This window comes from Manihot esculenta, chromosome 1, assembly GCF_001659605.2.
Source record: "Manihot esculenta cultivar AM560-2 chromosome 1, M.esculenta_v8, whole genome shotgun sequence".
In the NCBI taxonomy this organism is placed as follows: Eukaryota; Viridiplantae; Streptophyta; class Magnoliopsida; order Malpighiales; family Euphorbiaceae; genus Manihot; species Manihot esculenta.
This window is the reverse complement of record NC_035161.2, coordinates 40,112,889-40,140,263: the sequence shown is the minus strand read 5'-3', so window position 1 is coordinate 40,140,263 and position 27,375 is coordinate 40,112,889. Positions and strand designations below refer to the sequence as shown.

Sequence of the window (27,375 nt, the reverse complement as noted above, 5' to 3'; positions counted from 1 at the left end):
TATATAACATACTCTATTTAAAAATTAAAATTAGATCGGTTATGGATTATTATCGATGTGATTACTAAAGTGTAACTCTCTTCAAGCATGGATTAATAAAAGCTTGTCTATTTGATTCATGCATAGGCATCTTTTCAATGCACCTGTCTTTGGATTGGAGTTCTTATATCTAGATTTTTTCCTGGTGAAGTCTTACAATTATGTTTAAATCTATGAAATATTTTTTTGGTAAAAAAGGAATCATAACAATTATTTTAAATGTTTATATTATATCGAAATAATGATAGTAACAATGTCAATTAACTCAAATAATTCAAATATTTTAATTAAATTATATTTATATTCTAAATTTTTAATTTTAGATAATTAAATTAAAATTTTAAAATTTACCATGATTTTAACTATAAGGTCAAATTAATTTTAATCAAAATTTGAAATTATCACTTGTTATTCTACTTAATATTTTTATTATTTTTTAATTTATATTTTTTACTCATTGACAAAAATAATCCATAAATATTTATATTCTAATTTTTTAGTTTATTAAATAAAATAATTTAAATTTTTTTAATAAACTTACATTTATATCTAAATATTTAAATATTAAATAATTATAAAAATAATTATCAAATCATTCAAAAAATCAACATGTTTAGTTAAGACAAATGAAAAAGAAAAACCAAATTGATCAAGAATAGAATAAAACCAAATTGATCAAGAATAGAATTTAAATGAAGGATAATAAAAATAAAAATAATGAATAAAGATGACTAGTTTAAATAAAAAAACTATAAACAAGAGATAAATAATTATTTTCTTTTTAAATAATTTTTTATTTATTATTTTTTTTCACTTTATTTATTTAAATTTTATTAATTTTCTTATAATTAGAGTTGAAAAATACTCTTGACCAATTTATCAATGCTTTGATTAAAGATATAATCGCTGATTTCTTATATGTTTTTGATAATTATATTCACACTCTTTAGTATTTAAATATTAAAATATAAATATAAATTTATAACAATATTTAATTTAATAAATAAAATAGTTGAAATATAAATATAAAATTATAAAATATTCAAAATATTTTATTTAAAAAATATAATTAATTAAACAAATAATAAAAAAATCACATGAGAGGCAAAGTAACATTTTAAAATTTTAATCAAAATTGATTTGAACTATGTATAAAATTTAATTTAATTGTTTAAAATTAAAATTTTAAGGTATAAATTTATTTGAGTTAATAAACTAATGGTTTAAAATTAAAAGTATAAGATATAAACTTATTTGAGTTAATAGGCCCAGAAACGATAATAAGTTGCACTGAATTAAAACCTATCACTGATGCATAAGATTTTTCTCTTCCTTTTTTCTGGAAAAGATTGTTGCAGAGATTATTTATCGAGTGGGTTTTGGTGTACATGACCGTAACTAAACAAAACCCAGCGGAAGCTGACAAGGAGCCAAGAGCTACCTGCTCAATTCTCTTTCCTTGCGAAGTGCAGACCCCAGTGCCTTCGATTATCAGACACAGAGCAGATGATGGAATAGTCTTCCTTTTTACTCTACTTGCGACAGTATGACTAAGAAATTGACAACCCCCAAACTCCACACGGAACTCGATCTCGACTCTTTCCTCAACTTGCACTCCGACTCCGACGATGACTCCACCGCCATCCCTCACCGTACTCTTGATGAAATTCTCAACGACTCCGATTCTTCCACTTCATCGTCGCCTCCATCCCCGTCATCCGTTAAAATCCCCCAATCTCGCCTCTCTGATCTTCCCCTCTCCGTGAGCGATGTAGTCTCAGATGACTCCACTGGATCCCTAAAGTGCACCCAATCTCAGCTTTTGGGTGATAATTCTGACCAGACACGACCCAATTCTTTTGCTAGGGCCAAGTCGGGAGGTCTCTCAGGTGATTCGGTATGGAGGGCTCCTTCTTCATCGAGACCCTTGCCGTCTTTGTTCGGTGGTGTGAGATCAAACGCGAAGCCCGGGGCTGCGCTCGCGGCAGCAGCTGCGGCGTCTCGGTCTGTACCGACCCCGCATGCTGCCGCGATCAAGTCGAGAAGGGCGGTCAGTCTCCAGAAGGTTATGGACACTGGAGAGTCGAATTCCGTTGTTGGTGATGATCACGAGATTGTTTCAAATTCATCCACTGGGGACTCAATTGGAGTTGCTACGGAGAGAAGCAGGTCTGATGGTAAATTGGGGGAGGAAGCTGATAACCCTGGTGATTTTAAATCTTATTTGGAAGATGAAATTTCCACAAGAGAGAGGAATTTAGAGACCACGACTGAGGTTTTTCCCAGTAAAGATTTGGCAGGTGAAGTAGAAGCTAGGAATAAAATGGAACAATTAAGAGCGACTAGGGACGAGCAAGATCAGTTAAATGCCACTACTTCATTTTCCAACTCGACCGTTTACTTACATTTGGAAGATGGCTCAAAAAATTTGGGTTCAGATGATGGAAAAGATGAAATGATAGCGACTGTTTCTTCTGATGGCGATTCTAAGTTTATGGATGTGAATGATTCTTGCAAAATGGATCTTATTTCCTCTTCTAGGGACGATGACTATGGAAAGCTTGAGTGGAATTCAACAGAGATGCCATTGGAAGAGGGGGATTATTTGGGGAAAGATCTCAATAGCTATGAAGATGATGTGGCAGGTAGTGCTATTGGCGGCAGTGGTGATGCCTGTTCAATTAGCGACATTTCAGAGCTTGTGGAGGAGAGAATTGAGCAACTCGAAAGTGAGAGAATTAGTAAAAGAGAACAAAAGAAACTCAGGTCCACTATGAAGCCACTTGACTTAGCAGAAGAACTTGAGAAGAAGCAGGCTTCTACCGGTTTGCATTGGGAGGAGGGTGCAGCTGCTCAGCCAATGAAGCTTGAGGGTGTCCGGAGAGGATCTACTACTTTGGGATACTTCGACATTGATGCTACCAATGCCATTACCCGGACCATTGCATCTCAAGCATTTAGGCGAGATCATGGTTCCCCGCAAGTCCTGGCTCTTCATCTTAACTATATTGCAGTAGGAATGGCAAAAGGCGTTATTGTTGTTGCCCCAAGTAGATACTCTTCTTATAATACTGACAACATGGATTCAAAGGTCAGTTCATTTTTATTGCTTTTTTTTTGTGCGTCTTTGGTGTGCTTCTTTCAATAGTTCTCTCTCTCTCTCTCTCTCTTCGCAATTTTTATTGCTTTTAGTGAGACACAGATATTAGAAAAATATGTGAGGGTGTATTTGGAAATACATTTCTGGGAATAATGACCTACTTTAACCATTGAAGCACTGTGAATTAAGACAATTCTAGGAGTAAGACTACGTGATGGGTTTTGACAAATATACATAGTTCGGGATCACAATGGCTTTGGAAAAATCTGCAAGATTGTTTCTGAACCAGTGGATGCTTCATAACTCTTGCATACTACATAACTTCACTGCTGGAGAAATCAAAATATATGACAAGTGCATTCATTTTGATGAAAAGTTTCATTATGAAAATTATTGATCTGCCGATGTCAATCTTCTGCACTTTGGCTTTTTTTTCTTAATTTTATTTTTATCGTTAACCATAGTCTATATCACCGTCTGAAACATGTCATGCCTGTTCAGATTGTAATACTTGGTATACAAGGAGATAGGTCTCATGCTCCAGTAACTTCCATGTGCTTCAATCAGCAAGGGGACCTGCTTTTGGCTGGTTATGGTGATGGTCACATTACTGTTTGGGATGTCCAGAGGGCATCAGCTGCAAAAGTGATAACTGGGGAGCATATGGCACCCGTAGTACATGCATTTTTTCTAGGCCAGGATTCTCAAGTTACTCGTCAATTTAAAGCAGTTACTGGTGACAGTAAAGGTCTGGTTCTTTTACATGCTTTCTCAATGGTTCCTTTGCTTAACAGGTTCACCATCAAAACACAGGTAAAACATTATTTTTTGTCCATCCATATCCATATTCATTTTCTCGAATATCCTGATCTTATTTTTTGTATAGCAGGCACTAGGCAGTGGTGTTATAATTGCCAAATTAATGATCTCTTGTTCATTGATTTGCTAGTGTCTTCTTGATGGACAAAGAACAGGCACTGTACTATCTGCATCTCCCCTTCTTTTTGATGAATCCGTTGGAGGCGCTTTGCCATCATCACAGGGAAATGCTTCACTTTCATCTAGCAGCATTGGTAACATGATGGGAGGTGTAGTTGGGGGAGATACAGGATGGAAACTATTCAATGAGGGTTCTTCTATGGCTGAAGAAGGTGTGGTCATATTTGTCACCCATCAAACTGCTCTGGTGGTATGAAGTCCTCGGATGATTGCGCAAATTCCATGTACCTTTTTGTGATGAAGTTACTGATGCTTGCATTTGTTTGGTATTCTTCAAAATGTATTTGAACTATGTTTTTTTTCCAGGTTAGGCTCACCCCCACTCTGGAAGTCTATGCACAACTTTCCAAGCCAGATGGAGTTCGGGAGGGGTCCATGCCTTATACTGCATGGAAATGTACTACACAATCACGTAGTTCATCATCTGGTATGTTGTGACTGGAGTTCACAAATTTCATGTGTGAAGCTGCCTGAAAAAAAATGAATTTGTTGCAGACAATAGTACTGCAGATGTGGCAGAACGAGTTTCATTGCTTGCTGTTGCATGGGATCGGAAAGTTCAAATTGCAAAGTTGGTTAAATCAGAGCTGAAAGTATTTGGAACATGGTCTCTTGACAGTGCAGCCATAGGCGTGGCTTGGTTGGATGCTCATGTGTGTTTTTAGCTTTAACTGCCGTGTATCATGCAAATTTTGTTAAGTTGCAATTTTATATAGTACATGTCTTCATATTCTCTGTTATCCTTGCGCATGGATTCATTTTCCTTACAATTGAGGCTAATAAGGGTTTTATGCTTGACCAGATGCTGGTGGTTCTCACATTGACAGGACAGTTGTATTTGTTTGCGAAGGATGGAACTGTGATTCATCAGACTAGCTTTGCTGTCGATGGCTCTGCAGGAGATGATCTTGTTGCATATCATACTTATTTTATGAATATCTATGGGAATCCTGAGAAAGCCTATCACAACTGTGTAGCTGTAAGAGGAGCTTCTGTATACATACTTGGTCCCATGCATCTTATTGTCTCCCGGCTTCTCCCGTGGAAGGAACGGATTCAGGTTTTGCGGAGAGCAGGAGACTGGATGGGTGCCTTGAACATGGCGATGACACTTTATGATGGTCAGGCTCATGGTGTTATAGACCTTCCAAGATCTGTGGATGCTGTACAAGAAATCATAATGCCTTACTTGGTGGAGTTGCTATTATCATATGTAGATGAAGTATTTTCTTATATTTCAGTGGCTTTTTGCAACCAAATTGGAAAAGCTGAACAAGATGACCAAAAGAGTGGATGCAGTTCTGTGCACTCAGATATAAAAGAACAATTCACTCGTGTTGGTGGTGTTGCAGTAGAATTCTGTGTCCATATACAGCGGACTGACATCCTTTTTGATGAAATTTTCTCCAAGTTTGTGGCCGTTAAACATAGAGGTACCCTTACAGCACCCACAGAAATCAATGCTTAATTGGGTGGACATTTGAAGTTTAACTAAAGACTTGTACTGAATATTTTATACTGCATTTACACTCAGCAATTTTGACTTCATAATTTTACCAGAGAGGCAATTCTTTCTGTTTCACTTTCAGTGATACAATTCATATTGGCATTTGATAGGAGAAGACTTATTATAGGTCATGTGACTGATCTGCTGATATGTTCATTTCTTCTGCTTAAATTTTACTGGAAGTGTATGATATGCTATTTTATAATTTTGATGCTATATAATTATACTCTTTTTGTGGCAATTAAACTATTTCTTGAACCATTCTTTTTATCTTTCTCCCTATTTTTTAGATACATTTTTGGAGCTCCTGGAGCCATATATATTGAGAGATATGCTTGGATCCCTACCTCCCGAGGTATTGCTATTTAAAGCTTAATATTTGCCCTAATTGATCATTTGAATTTAAATATTAAAATTTACCTTTTGCTAATTGTTTTCTCTTTTTCTTTTCTTTCCCTCCTTTTAAGATTATGCAAGCTCTAGTAGAGCATTATAGCAGCAAAGGGTGGTTGCAACGAGTTGAACAATGTGTCCTTCACATGGACATTTCTTCCTTGGATTTCAATCAGGTTTCTAATTCTTTGTTTCCTTGTTCACTTTATGTGTTTGAGTAAATCTTTTCCACCAAGATTTGTGAATTCTCATCCCAATTTCTTTTAGGTTGTCAGACTATGCCGGGAGCATGGATTATATGGTGCCTTGGTGTATCTTTTCAATAAAGGATTGGATGATTTCAGAGCACCTTTAGAGGAGTTGTTAATAGTTTCGCGAAGTAGTGATAGAGAGAAGGCTGCTGCCCTTGGGTAAATTGCTTTGACATGAGTAACTTTGTATTAATTTGTTGCATGTGAAATGTTTTTTACTGGTATGTTTACTTCTGAAGATTTTATCACGTTACATGTGATAAATTTTCTTAATGATGCTAATGCTTTCTTCTTTTATTGCTAGAAGACAAAAAAAAAAAAAGTGGTGGGGGATTTCATTTGCAAAGGTTAAGGGTTCTAATTAGGAAATTTATTTATGGAAAATTATTATCTGTTAAGACAATATAATAATGAAGTAAAATCATAGGTTGCATCATTTACACATTTCCTGTTGTTAGGTGCCTTCCTCTGTTTTTTTTTTTTTCTCTGCTGGATATTTTATATATATATATGTGTATATATATATACATACATACATACATACACTTATATTTTACAAATCTATATTAGACTTGCATTACTAAAGTTATTTTGTTCGATTATCTTTTTATCTGTATCATTTTCTTTGGCTATTTTATAGGGTGCACAAATTATTTCTTTATCTCCATATATGATTTTACTCATTGTTTTAGGCGGGAAATCACTTTTAATTACCTCTTCATTTACTATCCATTCTGACCTTTTATCTCTTACTGTTATTGGATTAATGCTTTTTTCTTTTTTATTTAATTTAAACCAATAAAAAAATTCTATTTTTTCTCTTTCCTGACTAATATAATTAAAATATTATTCTTTAAGCCTAAGTGAAGGACCTATATCTTTTGAAGTATATCCAGATATGACTATTTCATTAAATGATTTAAATATCTTGGAAAGTATAGTTTTAGAAGTTAAAACTCACAATTATAAAATGAAACAAGGTTCTATCCCTATAGCATTAATATATAAAATCCATTATAAAGCCATGAACTCAGCCTTTGGAACTAAGTATAAATTACAACCTAAAATTGGAGAAACTAGATTTTTGCAGACAGATTTGACTAAAACAAATACAGTAATTCCTAAAACAATTCAGTGGAAAGATATAACCTTGCCAGATGAGTGGATATTAGAAGGAGTAGTTCCTCCTCCAGAACCAGAAAAGGTAAAACCAAATACAAATCTAAGTAGAATTGAACAAATTGAAGATGGTAAAGTATTATTAAAATTTAATAGAAGTGCAAGTAGTAGGTATACAGGATCGTCATCTTCAGTAGTAATAGATGATTTAGGGAGAATCTCAAACCTACCATCTGTGATATATGCTACGTATAAAGGAGATGAACCTAAACCTATTATTCAGACCTTAGTAAAACCTAGATATTCAACCTCGGATATTCCAGAAAGAAACCTTAGAATGAAAGGAGTAGATTATAGCTCTTCAGTTCCTCAAGCAGTTTATAATCCAGTAGAAAACTATTTAAATCAACAAGCTAATATGGCACCTTCATCGCCTGAGTCACCTTCAGCATCAGCCATAACAGAAAATGTGAATAATATAAACAGAGAACTAAATGTTCTTAGTAAAGAGATAATTGAGAAGAAATTTTTAAAGGAAATAACGAAGACAAAGAATTTAAGTAAATTAAATAAGATAGTTAAAAAATATAAATTTGAGGATTTAAAAGATAAATGTAAAAATTTTATTGGCTGACATTTGATTTCATATTGTTTGTTAATGAATCAGAGTCATCACCTTTTGCTACTGCTCTCATCAACAGGTACAGGATGCTTGTTTATCTGAAGTATTGCTTTTCAGGTCTTGCCTTTCCACCAGGTATGGCTTCCAGTTTCTATTAGAGCATTCCAGTGCATATCTCTAAGAATTGTTTTCTCCATCGAATGGAATATTTGATTTTTAGCTTGATGAGCGCCATGTTTGCAGGGCATGGAGCTATTCCTCCTACGCGTTTGCCATCTCTTAGGACAGAACTTGTCCAGTTTTTATTAGAGCATTCCAGTGCTCCAAATTCACAAGTTGCCTTGGGCTTGTCATCAAGGGGGACATATCTGAACCTGTACCATCTCTTAGAATTAGATACTGAAGCTACTTTAGATGTTCTGAGGTTGGCTTTTATGGATGATGAAAATCCAAAACCTCAATTCACTTCATGTGACAGTGCTAACATAAGTATAAACACTGAGCAGCAAAATATTACAGCAATTGGAAATCAGAATATATTGGTTCAAAATACTCTAAATGCCCTTGTTCAAATCATTGAAAAAGATGCATCCCAAACAGCTGAACAGGCTAGTACTGATGATACTGGACCAGTAGAAGCATGGCCTTCAATGAGAGACATAGGGAACCTATTTGAATTCATTGCGTACCATGTTGCATGTGGAAAAGCTTGTGTTTCAAGCAGTGTGCTGAGTCAGATTTTGGAGTACTTGACATCTGAGAGCACTTCTTCAGCAAGTATTCCTGCTCAAGTTATCAAAACTTCGAAAAGAAGAGAGAAACAGGTGCTTGCACTTCTGGAGGTAGTGCCTGTGACTGATTGGAATTCATCTTATGTGTTACAGCTATGTGAGAAAGCATGCTTTCACCAGGTATTTATGCCATGAACAAAAAATATGAGACATGTCTCAGATAGAATGCTTCTTGCTAGGATTTTTTTTGATGCCTTCATTTCATTGGCTTTAATGTGGTTTGCAGGTTTGTGGCTTCATTCACACTATGAGAAACCAGTATCTTGCTGCATTGGATAGCTATATGAAAGATGTGGATGAACCAATTCACACCTTTTCGTATATCAACAATATTTTAAGCCAGCTAAGTGGCAATGAATGGAATGCTTTTCAGTCAGCTGTCATGTCTCGGATTCCAGAGTTGGTTGTACTGAGCAGGTAATGCATTTCATGAATATTTAGATATGTCTTTATTCCAGATGTCGAATTTTCTGCAGGCTTTTTTTTTTCCCCTCTAATCAATAGTGTGATCTTTTGCAGAGAGGGAACTTTCTTGTTAGTCATTGACCATTTTAATAGCAATAATTCACACATCTTCTCTCTGCTCCAGTCTCATCCAAAAAGCCTTTTCCTATATCTAAAGACGGTTATTGAGGTTCACTTGTATGGAACCCTCAACTTTTCAGACTTGAAAAAGGATGATGTCCTAGATGCTTTTAGTGGGAGAAGAGTGAAAGATCAGTTGAAAGGACTTGAGACTTACTTGGAAAGAATCTCAGAATTTCCAAAGTTCATACGGAATAACCCTGTTCATGTGACTGATGAAATGATAGAGCTTTATATGGAGGTGAGGACGTGTGTACCATTGGCAATTGATAAAATCCACCCCCCTTCCCCCTTTTCCCCCCTGAAAATATTGTACATTTAGTCTTCATGCTGCTGTTCATTTTGCACCTCGAAAACATGAAACAACAAAGATGCAAATAATGAGCTCAACTATTGAAGTAGAGAAAAAGAAACATTGCTTAATCTGTCATTATTTTTGTTCATGATTAAGGTCTTGCTAGTCTGCATGCTCCTTATGGGCATGGGTTGGCTATTATTATATCCATGTATTTTGCTCTCTTTTTCTTTTTGGTTTAATTAAGAAACACTTGTGACTGGTTGATTTCTGTCCTGTACCTTCTGTAGCTCATGGCTGTACTTGTTACTGGTTCCCAAGGACAATGGACTCTGGAAACACTGCTTTATGACTCTGGTCCCCTAGAAATATCATGTTATAATATTTTACATTTTTTTTCGCAGTTATTGTGTCAGTATGAACGTGATTCAGTTCTCAAATTTCTTGAGACTTTTGATAGCTATCGGGTAGAACACTGTTTGCGCTTGTGCCAGGAATATGGCATAACAGATGCTGCTGCCTTTTTATTGGAAAGGGTTGGTGATGTTGGGAGTGCACTTTTTCTGACACTTTCTGGTCTCAATGACAAATTTGCTGAGCTTGATACAGCTGTAGAAAGTTTGATTTCAGCAACTTTACGTGGCTCTGCTGGCATTGATTGTTACAGCAGTGTTTTAAAAATGAAAGAGGTCTGCAGATTTGATTTTTTGAACTCTGTTTATTGTCCCTTGTTTTGATACCCTATTTCGCTCTTGACAACTTACTCAATTTTCACAGGTTGATGAAGTACACAGTATATTGAACTCCTGTATTGGTTTGTGTCAGCGTAACACTCCTCGTCTGCAGCCTGAGGAGTCAGAGATGCTATGGTTCAGATTACTTGATTCGTAAGTTCAATACAATCTATTGATTCTATTTCTGGCATAGTGTGGATGTTAACTGGTTGTGCAGTATCTGAATATATCTATTTAGATCACATAAGATCTGATATCAGCATAAAATTGAGCAATGCTGACATTTTTTTTCTAATACAGGTTTTGCGAGCCTTTGATGGATTCATATGCCAATAAAAACGCATTGAAAGAAAGTCATGGTGGAATGCTAGCTGAAACATTGGGTGAACAAGAGGATGATGAGCCCATAATCAAGTGGAAAATCTCTAGGTCCCACAAAGGTGCACATATCTTGAGGAAATTGTTATCTCAATTCATCAAAGAGATTGTTGAAGGAATGATAGGATATGTTCGCCTTCCTACAATCATGTCAAAACTGCTCTCTGATAATGGTAGCCAGGAATTTGGTGATTTTAAAATTACCATATTGGGGATGCTCGGAACATATGGCTTTGAGAGGAGGATTCTGGTATTTGTTGCTTAAATGTGTTTTATTCATTGGGTTTTTCCTTATATATCCATGCTAGAGGAATTCATTCCTTTTCAACGTTCATTTGGGCATACAGTTGGTTGATTTTTTTTCCCTTCCCATTTTGTGTTGCAAGTCGGTAATTGTTGATCCAAACTCATTCTGATGCTTTAGGATACTGCCAAGTCCTTGATAGAAGATGATACATTCTATACCATGAGTTTACTCAAGAAGGGGGCATCTCATGGGTATGCCCCTCGGAGTCTCATATGCTGTATATGCAACTGCCTTCTAACCAAGGGTTCTCCGAGTTACCAAATTCAAGTTTTCAGTTGTGGTCATGCAACCCATCTTCAATGTGAACTTCTTGAAAGTGACTCCTTAAATAAAGGTTCCTTGTCTGGATGCCCTGTTTGTATGCCTAAGAAGAATACCCAGCGACCTAGGGACAAATCAATCCTTCCTGAGAAGGGTTCAGTGAACAAGGGTTCATCAAGATCCAGGCGATCACAAGGGACTAGCTTTCTACATCTTCATGAAGATTCATTTGAGAGTTCACAGCAAATATCACGGGTAAGTCAGTACCTTTATTTATTACTGGTAGTATATCATACATTCTGGAAGGATAGACATTGATAATTGAGATTGGATGATGCAGTTTGAGATCTTGAGTAATCTACAAAAAGACCAGAGATTATTCCAGATAGAGAACATCCCTCAGTTGAGGCTTGCCCCGCCAGCTGTTTATCATGAAAAGGTGAAGGAAGGACCGGAGCTTTTGACAGGAGAGAGCAGCAGCGGTACTTCAAAAGTTGAAAAACCGAGCAAAAGGAGGCAACTTAGGGAACTGAAAGTGACAGGATCATCTCTTCGTTTCCCATTAAAATCAAGTATATTCGGTGAGATTCGTGAATCATGATTGCTCCTTGATATCAAGTTTTTTGCCGACGTCTCCCATTTTAACTCGTAGATGGTGCTTCTTGCAGGCAAAGAGAAGTTAAGTAGACGGTGACGCCTGTTTTGTGCAGACTAATAGTGGTAGATTTTCCGTCGCAGCTCTTCAACGGGTTGATGAATTTTGTTGATTCGAGATACAACATTTATCTGGCGAGTTTTTCTTAAAATCTCTAATTCATTGCGTGCAATATAAATAATAACAACAAAAATAAAATTGCTGACCCACTGATTATTCAGCTTAATTACAATGAACGTTAAGAGAGAATTAGGACATTAAGGCTTAGTGATTGAGATTGTATTAGTTAGGAGTTGCTGTGAATTAATTTATAGTCTTTAGTATGCACGTGCGAAAAAAAATAGAATGTGGAAACAATGCTGTGATTTTTTTTTTTAATTCTGTACAAATCTACAATAGTAGTAAAACAATTGTGGTTATTTCTGTTTTTGGAACTTTTTTGTGATAATTTAATTTATGTTATATGTTCAGATATATACATTTTTCAGTTCTAATAAAATGTATAGTGTTGAAATTATGTTTTAATTTATTAATTTTTTGGGTAAATAAATTTGTATTATAATTAATGAATTACAATTAAAGAAAAGAAAGAAAAATCTGTGGCCAGCCTGTCCTCCCCTGTTTTGTGAGAGCAATTTTAGTTAGGGGGTAACTTAGCTGAGTTTTGAAGATAAAATTTTGAAAGGTTGGTTTGTTACTCAAATTTTATTTATATTATATTAAACTCTAAGTTGAGTTGAGTTTTTATTTTTTTGAAATAAACTAATGAGTTTTTATTGAATTTAGTTTTAAATAATTTATTACTAGTTTAATTTATTTATACATATGAATTTTAATTTAAAATTAATAAATTAAAAATTAAATAATTTTAATTAAATAAATATATATAAAAAATTAAGTTGTAAATTTATAAAAAAATTTAATGATTTGAATATTAATAAGTTTAAAAAATGTAATTTACCAATATATATATAATTAAAATTTAAAACATTTAAATTTAACTCATATATATAAAATTTGAGTTTAATTATTTTATGATATTAATATCAATCTACTTAATAAGATGAATGAATTTTGAGTTTATAAAATTTATTTATAAAGTCGAAAATAATTGAATTTATAATTTTACGGGTGAAATATTATAAATTTAAATTTAATTTATTTAAAAATCGAATTAAATATAATTAAATATTTTAACTTATAAATAAATTCGATTTATTTATACCTTTAATTTTATCTTATTTGATTTGAGCTCGTTGAAATCTCACATGCATGTCATATTTACCATATTGAAACGTATGTATAAACAAATACTAACCTGTACGAACATTACTTTTGTAATTTAGATCTCCATTGCCATGGAAAGGCGTCACCAGGCTGAGCATTCCCGTTAAGATCACTGTCAGGGGAAGTCTTTAGATAGTTCATGAGACGGACGAAGAAAGCTTTGTTGATATTGGTGTTAAAAACTAAAAAAAGGCAACGAATAGATGGAAATCAATTTATCTATCATTAATGAAATCATTTTTCATTTTGTTTAATTTTTTTATTTAATATTTAAAAATTTATTTATAATTAAGAGTATTAAAATGAGTAATTCCACATTTTGTATTTATAATGAAATCAAAAATTTTACTTTAAGTGTAAATATTTATTAATAATATTTTTTAAAATGGACTGAATTTGTGTGAATTACATTTTGAAGATATTTTTTATATAAAAACTAATTATTTATATATTTCATAATTAAAATTTGTATAGAGTATGTTATTTTACTTTGAAAATTATTTAAATTGTGTTGTTTATTTATTTTATAACAATATAATCAATATTTTTCTTATAAATAACTATTAAATAAAAAAAAGCAAATAAATTATTATTTTTTTATTTGGATAACATGATTTTTTGTTATAAAAATAAAAAATAGTAAAAACATAGAAATTGTTTTACTTTATTTTTTAAAAATTGACAATTATTTTGTAAAACTCTATTTTTTCTTTGAATTTTTTTTTCTATTTTTATTTATTTTTTCCAAAAAAATAATTCAATTTTATATAAATGAAGATGCCTGTACCTATCTTAACAAATATGTAAAGCCTTTCCCTCTGCGTTTTGTTCCACAAATTTTCAGTTACTTTATTTCAACAATTAATAGTAAATAGAAGAATAAAATAATAGTAATTTAAAATGCAAGTGATGATTCCCTTGGATTTCTGTATAATTTTCGTTAGCTACAAAAATAAATGCTTAATGATGTAATTTTCTTAATAATTGTTTGTAAGAGTGAATTAAAGTTAAAAATAGAATTAATAACAAATGAATATTTTGGGGAAAAATACATAAACAAATACAATAAGGGCCCAACCGGGTTCGAACCGGTGACCTCTTGATCTGCAGTCAAATGCTCTACCACTGAGCTATGGACCCAAGGCATTACCTTTTTTCACTTTTATTTATTTTAACACTTGAGGTGTACTAAAAACATACATCATATTTTATCAAGACTCATTGGGTAAATAGTTTAGTTTACCATATGATACTTTATCACTAAGCTGATGAGTGATATGTATTATTATTATTATTTCCATTCAATTTTTTACAAATTAAAAAAAAAAACTCTGAAATTGAATTTTGGAGGTCTGGAACTTGGAGCAGCAATTCGGCATCTTTTCCTGCCCATCACAGCTCATGAAATTAGCAAAAATGTGCTAGGTTGAAAACACTTAAAACGACGTTGTTTTTGTGATGCTGATTCACCAAACAAACAAGGCAAATAAAAGGAAAGCACATGCAGTTGGGAAGTGGGTGGCTTTCTTTTGTTTCATTTTCAATCTCTGGAATCGAGCGGTTACTTCTACGCTGTCTTCCCTCGGTTCCTCCGCCTCTTTTTCTCCTCTTATACTCTCCTTTCTTTCCTCCTCTTTCCCTCACTTTCCCTGTTTTTCACTTTGCTTTCTCAGCTCCTCTTACTAAGAGAAAGCGCAATGGCTTCTGCTTTCTCTGCTACCAAGTTCACCCCTTTCAATCCCACCACCCCCAGATCTCACCACAAACAACCTCTTTTCGATCCTCTCAAAACCACCAGTTCTTTTCCGGGATCTACTCGAAAACTTCGTTTCACTACTTTTCCCACATTGAATCTACTCAATTCTCACCGTCGATCACCTGTTGTTGCAGTTTCCGAAGCCATTGAAGAAAAGAAGCTCAAATTGACCTCCAATCTGGTAATCTATTACCCTCATTTTTCTTTCCATTATTTCAGTTTACGCTCTATTTAGATTATAATAGAAATTCTGCGCCCCCTAAACTTAATGCAAACCATTTGATGTAACTGCTATAATTTCCCATTTGCTATTAAATGGACCAAAGTCTCAATATTTATTTCTTTAAGAAAAATGTTTGTCTTCTTTTACCGCTGTATTTGTATTTGTCTTGTCTTTACTATGCTTCTGTGTGGCTATAATTCTTTACTATGCTTTGATATGCATCTATACATATGTACGTACGACTTGACATCTAAGTTTAGAAACTTTTCTTTTGTCGAAAAACTCTGTTTGAGGTGCTATTTTATGAGCCAAAGAGAGCTGAAGAACTTTGTTTTACTTATTCTCTTGTTTCTGTATTTAGTTGATCACAAAAGAAGAAGGCTTAGAACTATATGAGGATATGGTGTTGGGCAGAGCCTTTGAGGACATGTGTGCCCAGATGTATTACAGGGGGAAAATGTTTGGCTTTGTTCATCTCTATAATGGTCAAGAGGCTGTCTCAACTGGGTTCATCAAGCTGTTGAAGAAGGAAGATTATGTTGTCAGCACTTATCGGGATCACGTCCATGCATTGAGCAAGGGTGTCTCTGCTCGTGCTGTAATGAGTGAGCTCTTTGGCAAGACCACTGGGTGTTGTCGTGGCCAAGGTGGATCCATGCACATGTTTTCGAAAGAGCACAATGTGCTTGGTGGATTTGCATTTATTGGCGAGGGAATTCCAGTGGCAACTGGTGCAGCTTTTACCTCTAAATATAAGAGAGCGGTTTTGAAGGAGACAGATAGTGAGGATGTGACACTGGCATTTTTTGGAGATGGAACATGTAATAATGGACAATTCTTTGAGTGTCTGAACATGGCGGCACTGTGGAAATTGCCCATTGTGTTTGTTGTGGAGAATAATTTGTGGGCAATTGGAATGTCACACCTGAGGGCAACTTCAGATCCTGAGATTTGGAAGAAGGGCCCAGCATTTGGTATGCCAGGTGTTCATGTCGATGGAATGGATGTTTTGAAAGTAAGGGAGGTGGCCAAGGAAGCAATTGGAAGGGCCAGGATGGGAGAAGGACCAACTCTGGTGGAATGTGAGACTTACAGGTTTAGAGGACACTCATTAGCTGATCCTGATGAGCTTCGTGACCCTGGTGAGCATTGAGATTAGTTCTTTTAAATTTGCTATCTATTTTTATTCCTGATTCTTGATTAACATGTTGGAACTCCCTTTGCTGAACTGTGTGTTTTAATGATTTAGCATTTGCTTGTGCATCTTAGCTGATATGAAAGCAGTCCAAGCATGACTTTAGCCTATTTTGCTGTCCTTGTTGAAACATCCATCATTTTGTATAAAATTTTGTGTTCACTTGCATTTGTAGAACTTTCTAGGCACACATTTGACAAAGATGCACCTCTAGAAAAGAATTCTGAATTGGTTTTATTTTTACAATAGATACCTTCAGAGTTTTATTTGAGTTAAATTATGACAGTGTCATTTTAATTTGGTAGCTTACACATTTACATTTCCAGAGTCCGATGAATTCACTAAAATGATGATGCCTTTCATCAGAATTCATTTACTGATGTTCTTGAAACTCATAGGACACCTTTTCATCCTGCACAAAATATGACGCTATGACCCCTTTTTCTAGTTTACCATGAAATAATGGTCTTTGGTGATTAGTCTCCGAAGATTTGCATATGTTGTGGTCAGAGACACCATATAACCTCAGAAGTCCATTTTTAGCATTTAATATGTTAAATTAGTCGGTGGAGTCATAAAATGGTTGAGCAAAGTATAGGAGACCTATATTTTCATTTCTATAATTTGTAGTTAGTAATTATCTAGTAAGTTCATAATGTTTCCCCTTGGCAGCCGAGAAGGCTCACTATGCTGCTAGAGATCCCGTCACATCCTTGAAGAAGTACATTATTGAGAACAACCTAGCCAGTGAAGTAGAGTTGAAAGCCATTGAGAAGAAGATAGATGAAGTGGTTGAGGATGCTGTTGAATTTGCAGATGAGAGCCCTCATCCACCTCGCAGCCAGCTACTTGAGAATGTATTTGCAGATCCAAAAGGCTTTGGAATTGGACCTGATGGGCGGTATCGATGCGAGGATCCCAAATTCACCCAAGGGACTGCTCATGTCTAAGTTTTTAGAGTTGGGGACGTTAATTAATTACTTCTTGGTCTGCATGAGGTTTATAATTATACTAGAATTTGTTAGTAATCCACTTGTTCCCTTAAATGTAATGCTGTGTCTTGTATAAGCAGGATTTCTAGTTTAGCTTGCTTTGTACTTAAGTTTTTGGTTTTGTTTTGCTAATCATCCTTTTGTTTATTGGACTATTGTTTGGAATGGAAACCACAAATGGTTCACGTTCCTTGCACCCCCTTGGAAAAAAAAGGAAAACAATAATCTTATGTAGAATATTTTATAATAGAATTTTTGTGTTCGACATATATTGTGGGAGTAAATAGAATTTATTTGAATTTTATTAATTGAATGTTAGATTATTTTATAATATTAGTCGAAAGAATTTATTTTATCCTCATTATGAGGATGCAGGGGACAAAATTATTTTACAGAGGAGTGTTTTGTACTTTTAGAAGTGGCTTTTCTAAATAAAATTGAGAGTTTAGGAATTTGTTTCCTTTAGTATGATTTTGAATATTTTTACCCAAAAAAAGTCTTCAAATTATTATTTTTTTCTTTTTTATAAAATGCTTTGAATTAATTAAAGAAATGTTATGTAGATTGATTTTAATATTAAAAAAATGTTAAGTTGTAGCTGTAGTCACCTTTTTTTTCAAATATTTATCTTATTTTTTTTACTTCAATTAATTATTAATTATTACATGAAAAGTATTTACAATTAGTATTCCTCTTTTCACCAATTTTCTAAATTTATGATATTGCATCCATTCAATTTTTGGACATGCCTTATGCGGCCGAGTGTTAGCGATTAAGGGGTTCCATTTCTGCCAGTACAGTGTGATAGAATAGATTAACAAATCTCTAAAACGAAAATAATGCTAAATACTACAAATTTCTTCAGAACTTATACATGAAAGCTTCCTCTTTGGCCTCATAAACTGAGCTCTTCTTTTTTTTTTTTTTTTCCTTAAACCACTTCGGAGGTTAGAAAGTACAATGATCAAACAAACTCGAGAAGCCGCAGAGAACCAAAGCTATTTCAATGTGGGTAGCGAAAAATAATATGTATAAAAAGCAAACAAACAAAAGAAGATGCCAGCACAGGACTGAAGGGAACCATAGGAAGATAAACTCCCCTTTTTCGAGACTTGGCCAGTTGTAGTAGTCGGACCATTGAGTGTGAAATGTGTCCGAGTTTTGGAATTACAACTTGAGAGCAGCAATTGCTTCAGGTTTAAAATCAACCCTAAGACCCAATACTCGCCTAACCTCAGCAGGGGTTAACCTCCAGGTCATAGGTCCCGAGTTTTCACCCCAGAAATCTAGAATTTCAGATACCTTCTCTAAGTTCAGGATAGTTGCCATCTGAGTGAGACGAGCAAACTTGTCTCTAACAGTCCTCTGAGTCACGCCAGAGAAATAGCTAACCAGAGCCCTTATATCTCTGTCAAGCTGAAGGCCTCCAAGCTGACTAAACCTTTTCTGCATCATTATCACTTCAAGCCTCTTCAAGATGAAGTCAATGACTAAATGTATAAAGGAGTCATAGTTGTTGGCAGTCATTAGCGACTGGAGCCATGACACATTAGTCTCAACAGAGTGGAGAAGCCTCTGCACCCACGGATCATTCACCTCATTATCTGCATATTCTGCCTCAGATAACTCATAGCTAACAGTTGCTACGCTATCCAACACTGGACGGATTCGAGGTGTCACAGTTACCACAAGTTGTTCCATGCCAGCATTGAGGACTTGCTTGAAGGTGTTGCTCATATCACCCAACTCTGACAAGCAAGATTTCACCCTTTCTCTATCTGCTGGTGCAGGGAATGCCTGCAGAAAAAATTATTGCAATCTGTTAAATACCTAAGGATTGAAACGATTTCCACAAACAAGTAGAAGACCAGAAAAGCAAAAGAGTACTACATATTCCAAGAAACAAAATCAACAAAGGATTAAGTTCCAAAAGAAGTTTCAGATACATGGCTAAAACTCCCAACAAAGGTTCTCAGATAGATTGACAGGCTAGCCAACTAGAAGTTATCCTGAAAAATTCCCTACAGCCTTTAACAGTGTCTCTGCTTGGATCAAAAAGCAGGGTTGAAAACACAAGCTCCATTCATCAATTGTAGTCCATAAAAGATGTATCATATTACACCCTAAGGACATTCACAATCATCAATATCACTGCTGATGGTGACCATACTCACAGCACATTCAGCATCAGGCCCCACTTCAAGACATTCTAGCATTCCATCAGATTAGCATATTCTGATGATTTAGAAGAACAAATGGGAGAACAAGCCACTTTTATACCATGTACAGCTCAACCCTCCGATAATACAGCTTGTAACAGAGTAATGCCCTTTACACAAAAGAGAAGGGCAAGAGTAGAAAGTTTATGCAAACTCAACTTTAGACATGAAGTTTTAGCTGAAAGCCAACCTAAATTAATAAGGAAATGGCTCCCTCAATCTACCTAAATTTAGATTTCCTTACCAGCTTGCAGCACTGCCAACCTATCTACCAAGTTTTTTAAGGAAAATGAAGACTTCATTTTCCATCACATTTCGCATCTCATAGAAGAAAAGGGAAAACTGCGCCTATGGTTCATGCATTCCTTAGTAAGTCACTGATTCAGCAGCAACAAGGGTTGAGATATTCTACTACGTAGCTCCTCATAAAGAGCATAAACAAATTTACATTAAGCAATACTTGGGAGATCAGAAGTGTTTATGAATACACAAATAGTGATGCTTTTATATGATTGCATGTAACATTACAACATGACAAGCTTAAACTACCTTCTCATGCCACAAGTAGTAAACTGCCAGGAACAGCCAGTAAACAAGAAAGACGGTGAACAGCTCAGTTTAGTATTACTAAATTAAGAATTATGACTTACCTCTGCGCATTGCTCTTCAATCTCATGTTTTAGCTTTAATACATACTCACTGCTCACATCCATATTATTCAATGCAGTTGCAATCTCTGTCCCAGTCTTTTGCACGCCAACACCCCCCAAAAACAGCTTAGCGCTAAGGTTTGGTTCTCTCATTTTCTGTTGCAAAGCTTCATGGTATTCATTACTCAACAAACTACTAGCATTACTCAAGACTGCAATGACAGAGCTAATATTTGAAGTAGATATTGCCCTTCTCAAGCAACTCTGCAAAACATAAAACACATCGTCTACCATAGAAGTGGTAAGGCTATCAGGGACGTGCTCATCTATCATAATAGCTTTCCTAACATTTTCAACCATAAAGAATCCCTCCAAAATCACATAAAACCCAGTAATATCCTGAACTACTTTGCTAAAAGTCCCGCTCCTAAACGACTTGGTGGCTCGTGGCACTAATTCTGGATCAACAGAACTCAACCCTTTGATTTTCGAAACCATGAATTCTGTGTAATCCTCACCTAGTTGCATCAGTGAAAGTATTTCCTCTAAATACAACTCAACCTCTCTCGGGTCAGGCCCTTCTGGCGCTCCAACAGCCAGCAAATTCTTGTTCTGGGCATTAATCTCAGATGATAATATAGCTAATTTCCTATACTCCATATATTTCTTCAAAATCAAAGAACCCCTCGAATCGCACTCCTCCTGCAATTCACAGATGGCATAAACAATCGAATCCTCCCCACAAAGGCTCCTCAAGATTTCATCATTTTCCTCTATAGCCAACACAATGTCCTTAAACAAATTTGTTAAACACCCAACAAAATTAACCTGATCTTGATTATGATTCTGCTCCATCAACTCCACCAGTTGCTCAAATTCAAGCCTGGATCTCATGGAGATCACTTTTTTCAAGTACCCGACATACACCTGCAACCCTTCCTCCTCCAGTCCTAAAGGCGAATACAACCTAATAAACCGTAGTATTGTTGGATGATCCCGCTGATCCACGGCAGCTGAGAGCCGCTTCCTCACTATTCCTTCCAGCTGCTTCTTCGACGCTAGCAACTGATCTCTCTGGTCCGATCCGGAATCCTTATATTTCGCATCAATCTGCAGAAATGTCTGCACATACTTTGAAGCCGCCTCATAATCCTCTGCTTCGAGAGCGTTTTTCACTCCCTCGATGCAATTCCCTCTTTCAACAATCGCATCAATGCGTAAAAGCGTAGCGTTAACTCGCGATTGGGCAAGGTCAAGCTCCCGAACCTTGGCGCTGACATGGTCGGCGAGATCACATGTGGAGCGGACATTGGAAAGCATGTGGTCGGAATCCGCCTTGACGATGTTGAGCACCTCTGCAGATTTCTGGAGATGGTGCAGGTGCTTGTCGAGATCTGTGCGCTGGGCGAGGAGATTGTCAAGGTCGACATCCAGAGCCCGCTGGTAAGCGATGCACTCATGGAGCAGCCGTGTCATGGCGCCAACGTCGGTTAGATTACGCACGTAATCCAGAGCCTCCGGCGTCCCAAACTTTATAGAAGAGGAAATTCTAGGTGAAGATCCTGTGGATTCATCTCCTTCCTGTAATTTATGGACTGATACGTTGGGAATTGATGGCATTTTCAGTTCTCTATTTTCCACCGGTGATCCTTTGCATTCGAATCAGTAGAGATCTTGCGAAGGAGGAGGAGAAGAAGAAGAAGAAGATTGGCGCTTTAACCCGATGGATTCTCACCTGCTTTGTTTGTTTTTAATACCCGTCCGGCCCGTTTACCATGTTCGACCCGGTTTCCAAAAAAATTAGTCCCGCTAACTGTCCTATAGGGAAACTAAAAACATTATCCGCTTCCAATGTAAAGTGAGAACCTACTCAGTTTTTCAATGGCTGCCATTCCCTTGGTACCCTCCCTCCCTTCATCTATCAGAACGACATCGTCGGCTTCGTTGTCTCTCCATCACTCCGTCAAATTTCAATGCTCAAAAATCTCCTGCTTGCTCCGGCCCTACTCTCGTGATTTTATTCTTTCTTCTTTTGCTGCTGCTGCTCCGCGGTGGCCTCCAAACAAAGGTAGGAGCTTTTTCTCTTTATTAGCAGTTGTAGACGAGGAATCAGTGGTTGCGGAAGAGATTGACAGGAATGAGAGCTACAACGACCTTTTGGGCCGTGAATTGAAGAAGCAGCCAAGACCATGTGAACTTTACGTTTGTAATCTTCCGAGAAGCTGTGATATTTCAGAGCTTGCAGAGATGTTCAAGCCCTTTGGAACTGTTATTTCAGTTGAGGTACACTAATACTTATATCCTCTCTTTCTATAAGTTTTAATTAGGTGTTTAGATTAAATTTGAAGTGGGAAGAATATATCGATTTGCACTGAATCTCACAAGAATCAATGACAAGTTCAAGTGAGATGTGAATTAATGATTTGGGAATTAGTTGGGCGTAGCTGAATATTAAATGTCTGCAACAAATCTCTTGAATTGGAGAACTGGATTATACTGAATATCCATTGCTCGGTGGTTTGTTGCAGGTCTCCCGGAACCCTGAAACTGGTATCAGTCGAGGGTGTGGTTACGTCACCATGGGTTCTATAAATTCCGCTAAAAATGCAATTGCTGCACTGGATGGATCTGTTGAGTATCAAACTAGCTATCCTTTTGTCATTTTGGTTTATTGACATAGCATTTTTGCCTGAAATTTATTTAAGGTCTTGAGCATTTTTGCCTGAAATTTATTTAAGGTCTTGTACTTTGCAGGAAGTTGGCGGCCGAGAAATGCGGGTTAAATTTTCAGTTGATATGAGTTCTAGTAATAGAAGCCCTGAAGCATTGAATTCAGCACCCATAAAAGATGTCGTTTACGAAAGTCCATATAAGTTGTACATTGGCAATATTTCCTGGAGTGTAAAACCTGAGGAGTTGAGGAATCAATTTAGCCAGTTTGGGATTGTTGTTAGTGCAAGAGTATTATATGATCGAAAAGCTGGAAAGAACCGTGCCTATGGCTTTTTGTCCTTTTCGTCTGCTGCAGATCGTGATGCTGCACTTTCTCTGAATGGAAGAGTTGAGTCCATTAATCATCTCACTTGAACATCATTGTCTTCTTTTCTCTCTGTTTTAGCACACAACTCATTAGATCTCTCTTGCAGGAATTTCGTGGACGGATATTAGTGGTTAGAAAAGGAGTTGAGAGAGATAATTGAGGCTTGCCGGAAATTTTGTTTGCTTTATATCTGTGATGGAGCAATTTCCCTTTTTTCTTATTTTTTATTAGCAAATGCGATAGCTGGATTCTCACTCAAAATTCTTAGGAGAAGATTGGTTGTTGCATCTTCATTTCCACAAATTCAAAGTTGTATATCTTGCAGTTGAGTTTAGGTTGTATCCTTCAAAGCTTTGCACAAGACATTTTATTTTTTAAAAATACCTTTGAGAAACTCTTACTGGTTGTGGTTGATCTCATTAATTTTTGAGTTTCTGTGTCCAGCAGGAGAGGTAATTGACTATTGACATTTGCACGTAGTTTTTATAGGCTGTTTGGTAGCTTACTTCTAATTTAGTTTTGTGTTCAAAGCCAATGATCTTTGTTCTGCTCATGACAGTATATGAACAATAAATTTTAAATTGGAGAGAGATTGAAAGATGTGATATATCGACATGGTAACTAAAATACCTTTTTGAGCATGTTTGGAGAGGTTGGCAGAAGTATTCCCCCAGTTTTTGTTTTTCTCAGTGGATGAAATGAATCACATTAGTAAAGTGATATAGTTATGTTGCACAAAGTTTTGATCTTCCCTGAAAACTTTATACAAAAATTAGCTAGTTATTGATAATTGATTATTATTTTATTGCTGATCTTCTTTGAGAACGATGTAGTGGTTCGCCGTTTGACCTTGAATCTATCAAGTGTGAAAGGAAACTCTCAGATATTTTCTTGATGCAAATTTGACAATAATACCCATGTTCTATAATGGCTTTGACATTTCTTGATTATCGTCTACATGTTGATAAATAGCTTCTGACCCGCTTCAAAACTGTAATTACGCAATCATAAAATAGAATTGAGCATCACCAGTTTATGTATCCGAGCATCAACAGCTTCAAAACTGTAATTACACAATCATAAGTTGCGCAAATATGAGCATCCTACCAAAAGGAATGATTGCCAAGGATGCAACCGCCCCGGCTGATTCAACTGGTCTGGCCGTCTGGGGCATTATCCAATGCAATCACTGGTCATGCTAGCAGTTCCCTTTTCCAAAATAGCCATGCTTACAACTTAACTATAACTGGTTCCCAATTTTCCTTTAGAACGATAATGGTCCTCTGTCCTAATGGTATAAAGCCGTCTAGCATTTTGCAAGGTTTCTCAAGTTCCAGGCATAGGTAGTCAGAGAGGATACCCTTCTCTGTAAACTACCCATCAATCGGAATTCAGTTGGTTGAGAAATAAGTTTCATTCCGAGCCCACAATATTTTCATTCTTCTAAAGAAAACAGGTAATGCATAAAACAGGTATTGCATTATTCAACACATTTGACAATAAATGACCGTTGTGTCTCATCCACCCTAAATCCAAATGAATTAATTGGTCTAAAACCCACAAAACGTTTTAGGCCGACCAACTCAGCATCTCAAGCCTTGATTCAGACACGCCGGACCGAATGGGTCACTCGTGAGACCGGATCCAGCAAGAAGAAGCCCAATTCGGTGATGTGACGCAAGGAGGAGGAGCTGGTCCAGTCACTTTGGGGGAATTAAATGGCCGCTTGGCATGAAGAGTGGGTGTGACACGTACGTACTGTACGTACGAAACATAAATAGGTAGTACAATAACATGGAGGTCGAGAGACGTCACGAGCAGGTAAAAATGAGAGAGGATCTTCTTTTGGGGGTCTGTTTCTTCTTTGGCTTTATATTTTTTATTTTTCTTTGCAACTCTTACCTATAAGTACTACACTTGCTACTAGTACTTGAACCACGGAGAGTCTCCACCGGGACATTCCGGTAGGCCTCTGATCATCTTTCCTTATTTTTCATAGTATTGAATATCCATATGATACAGCGAGAATAAAATTGGAATAAGAGGAAAATCAGATTTATCAATAAGTAAAAAGAAAATGAATATGAATCATGCTCAAACTGGAATTTAGACTTCACAAAATCTCAGTTCAGAGTTTTTTTTATTGGATCTCAGTTCAGAGTTTAAATAAACCAGCCAGCAATATGCCAAAAAGTATTCAAACTCGCCATTTTGTTTGTATCTTCTTGATCAAGTACTCCTCCAAACGAACACCAGCATCCACTATTCGTGTGTCGCCCTTTATTTCTACCATCATGATCTTATCCAAAATTTCCCCCATTCTCCCAAAGTCATCCACTTCACATATCCTAGGTACCATAATCATCCAAGTATCAGTATGAGGAGCTTCTCCGTGCTTTAGCAATTCCTCCAACACTCTACATGCTTCTTCAACCTTACCAACATCGCTGAGCCCCTTTAACAACGCATGAGAAACTGAAAAATGTGGGGAGAACCCCTTCGATATCATTTCCTCCAAATAACGTTTTGCCTCATCAAACATCCCCTGGTCACATAATCCACCAACCAAAGTCCTATACGACACCAAATTCGGCAAGCAGCCATTAGACTCCATATCGTCAAGAACCTTACAAGCATCCATTGCACGCCCATCTCTGCAAAACCCTAGTATAACCGTATTATAATGAACGATATCCGGATTGCACCCCTTGACCTTCATTCTACATAGAAGTTTATATGCTTCCTTGAGCTTCTTTTTCCTACACAAACTATTCAACAAAGTAGTATAACTCAATGTATCAGGCACAAACCCTTTATTCAACATGTCCTCCAACAAATCAACAGCTCCATTAACCTGACTTTTCCTACACAATCCCTGCATCAAAATTCGATACGATTCAACATCCGGCAGAACGTCTCTTTTAAACATTTGATTGAACAGCTTGTATGCGACACTAAGTTCCCCATTTAAACAAAGAGCTCGCATCAAAATGTTGTATGATTTAGTGTTGGGGGAAACCCCATATCTATGAGCATTATTGAAAAGATCCAAAGCAGGTTTTACATAGTTCCGATGAGATACAAGAAATTCAAGAATTCGATTGAAATGTTTGGGCAAAGGCTTGAAGTTAAATTCAAGCATTTTATAGAACGTTTTCAGAACCTTATCCGGCAAGTTCGCCTCGCCATAGATTTTGATTATGTAAGAGAAAAGAGTTGATGTTACTGGGTAACGTTTGGATTTTAAGTCAACCAGAAGGTCATCTATGAGAGAGAAGTATTTGGAACGACCAAGTTTGAGAATAAGGACGAGATACGAAGAGTAAGAATGTTGAAAATTAGGCTGGCGAGAAGCGAAATCGAAAATTTCTTTGGCGAGGAGAGGATCTGATTGGGAAGCTATGAGTTTCTGGACTCGAGATGGCGACCCGATTGGGGATTTGGAGATATCAATGTAATTTGAAGGTTCTTGTTTTCTTTTGTGTTGCATTTGCTCTTCACCTCTTTGTTCTTGCTGCTGGTGCTGGCGGTAGTGGATGATTGAAGAGGAGTGGAAGAACAGTAGGTTTAGTTTTTGCGAGACGGCGGAGCAAATGACAGTTATTGCAGTTTTGGAAGAACGGAGAAGTGACTCCTGCATTTTTTTTTTTTGGTGTGTGTTTCTCTCTCTCTACAGGCGACGGTGATAGCCACAGGGTGCATGTCTCGATGTACGGGGCATATAAATCTCATAGTGGGCTCGTCCACGGATCTGGTACGGGAATTGTTCCTGTCTCGCCTCAGTCCATATCAAAATCAAAGCCCATCAATTTTTCTTGGATTTCTCACTAATAATATATTATTATTTTTTATTACAACTTAATTTTTATATATTTAAATATATAAATATTGTGAGTTATTGGTAATGTTTAAGTCTTCAATTTAGCAATAATTATTATTTTTTACAGAATTAAGTTTTGAAAGGTATAATTATTTGA

At 36.1% G+C, this 27,375-nt stretch overlaps 4 protein-coding genes and 1 non-coding gene across 6 annotated transcripts; 3 read left to right on the top strand and 2 right to left on the bottom strand.

Annotated features, from left to right (window-relative positions):
* Window positions 1-1,364: 1,364 nt before the first annotated feature.
* Window positions 1,365-12,470, top strand: LOC110614059 (vacuolar protein sorting-associated protein 8 homolog). Its single transcript, XM_021755524.2, has 19 exons — window positions 1,365-3,130; window positions 3,641-3,952; window positions 4,089-4,328; window positions 4,445-4,565; window positions 4,634-4,791; window positions 4,941-5,571; window positions 5,936-6,000; window positions 6,113-6,214; window positions 6,306-6,448; window positions 8,110-8,165; window positions 8,274-8,941; window positions 9,048-9,238; window positions 9,341-9,647; window positions 10,106-10,390; window positions 10,479-10,588; window positions 10,736-11,063; window positions 11,238-11,636; window positions 11,722-11,962; window positions 12,050-12,470. The coding sequence occupies exons 1-19, from the start codon at window positions 1,586-1,588 to the stop codon at window positions 12,073-12,075; spliced, it is 5,928 nt and encodes a 1,975-aa protein (XP_021611216.1). The 5' UTR covers window positions 1,365-1,585; the 3' UTR covers window positions 12,076-12,470.
* Window positions 12,471-14,391: 1,921 nt separating this feature from the next.
* TRNAC-GCA lies at window positions 14,392-14,463 on the bottom strand. Its single transcript has one exon. It is a non-coding gene; the product is annotated as a tRNA-Cys (tRNA).
* Window positions 14,464-14,833: 370 nt separating this feature from the next.
* LOC110614057 (pyruvate dehydrogenase E1 component subunit alpha-3, chloroplastic) lies at window positions 14,834-17,758 on the top strand. Its single transcript, XM_021755511.2, has 3 exons — window positions 14,834-15,260; window positions 15,664-16,444; window positions 17,170-17,758. Exons 1-3 carry the CDS (start codon window positions 15,021-15,023, stop codon window positions 17,445-17,447), a joined length of 1,299 nt encoding a protein of 432 aa, XP_021611203.1. The 5' UTR covers window positions 14,834-15,020; the 3' UTR covers window positions 17,448-17,758.
* A 557-nt stretch (window positions 17,759-18,315) lies between these two features.
* LOC110614048 (conserved oligomeric Golgi complex subunit 4) lies at window positions 18,316-27,083 on the bottom strand. The gene is made up of 4 exons (XM_021755498.2): window positions 25,602-27,083; window positions 24,314-24,320; window positions 20,359-21,953; window positions 18,316-19,286 (listed from the first exon to the last, which is right to left on the bottom strand). Exons 1-4 carry the CDS (start codon window positions 27,036-27,038, stop codon window positions 18,657-18,659), a joined length of 3,669 nt encoding a protein of 1,222 aa, XP_021611190.1. The 5' UTR covers window positions 27,039-27,083; the 3' UTR covers window positions 18,316-18,656.
* Window positions 22,184-23,792, top strand: LOC110614037 (28 kDa ribonucleoprotein, chloroplastic). Of its 2 annotated transcripts, XM_021755489.2 has the most exons (4): window positions 22,188-22,641; window positions 22,887-22,988; window positions 23,113-23,418; window positions 23,505-23,792. In XM_021755489.2, the coding sequence occupies exons 1-4, from the start codon at window positions 22,240-22,242 to the stop codon at window positions 23,556-23,558; spliced, it is 864 nt and encodes a 287-aa protein (XP_021611181.1). In that variant the 5' UTR covers window positions 22,188-22,239; the 3' UTR covers window positions 23,559-23,792. The 2 variants fall into 2 exon arrangements, with proteins under 2 accessions (XP_043804634.1, XP_021611181.1); XM_043948699.1 differs by lacking the exon at window positions 22,887-22,988 and having other exon boundaries at window positions 22,184-22,641.
* Window positions 27,084-27,375: the final 292 nt, after the last annotated feature.

Excerpts from the sequence above, each read along its gene's own strand:
- LOC110614059 (XM_021755524.2), top strand. The coding sequence starts at position 1,586 with ATGACTAAGAAATTGACAACCCCCAAACTCCACACGGAACTCGATCTC. Across the intron at positions 6,215-6,305 it reads CTTCCTTGGATTTCAATCAG|GTTGTCAGACTATGCCGGGA; the intron begins GTTTCTAATTCT and ends AATTTCTTTTAG. Across the intron at positions 10,391-10,478 it reads GTGTTTTAAAAATGAAAGAG|GTTGATGAAGTACACAGTAT; the intron begins GTCTGCAGATTT and ends CAATTTTCACAG.
- LOC110614057 (XM_021755511.2), top strand. The coding sequence starts at position 15,021 with ATGGCTTCTGCTTTCTCTGCTACCAAGTTCACCCCTTTCAATCCCACC. Across the intron at positions 15,261-15,663 it reads TCAAATTGACCTCCAATCTG|TTGATCACAAAAGAAGAAGG; the intron begins GTAATCTATTAC and ends TTCTGTATTTAG. Across the intron at positions 16,445-17,169 it reads TGATGAGCTTCGTGACCCTG|CCGAGAAGGCTCACTATGCT; the intron begins GTGAGCATTGAG and ends TCCCCTTGGCAG.
- LOC110614037 (XM_021755489.2), top strand. The coding sequence starts at position 22,240 with ATGGCTGCCATTCCCTTGGTACCCTCCCTCCCTTCATCTATCAGAACG. Across the intron at positions 22,642-22,886 it reads GAACTGTTATTTCAGTTGAG|GTCTCCCGGAACCCTGAAAC; the intron begins GTACACTAATAC and ends GGTTTGTTGCAG. Across the intron at positions 23,419-23,504 it reads CACTTTCTCTGAATGGAAGA|GAATTTCGTGGACGGATATT; the intron begins GTTGAGTCCATT and ends TCTCTCTTGCAG.
- LOC110614048 (XM_021755498.2), bottom strand. The coding sequence starts at position 27,038 with ATGCAGGAGTCACTTCTCCGTTCTTCCAAAACTGCAATAACTGTCATT. Across the intron at positions 19,287-20,358 it reads TTGAAGAGCAATGCGCAGAG|GCATTCCCTGCACCAGCAGA; the intron begins GTAAGTCATAAT and ends TTTTTTCTGCAG.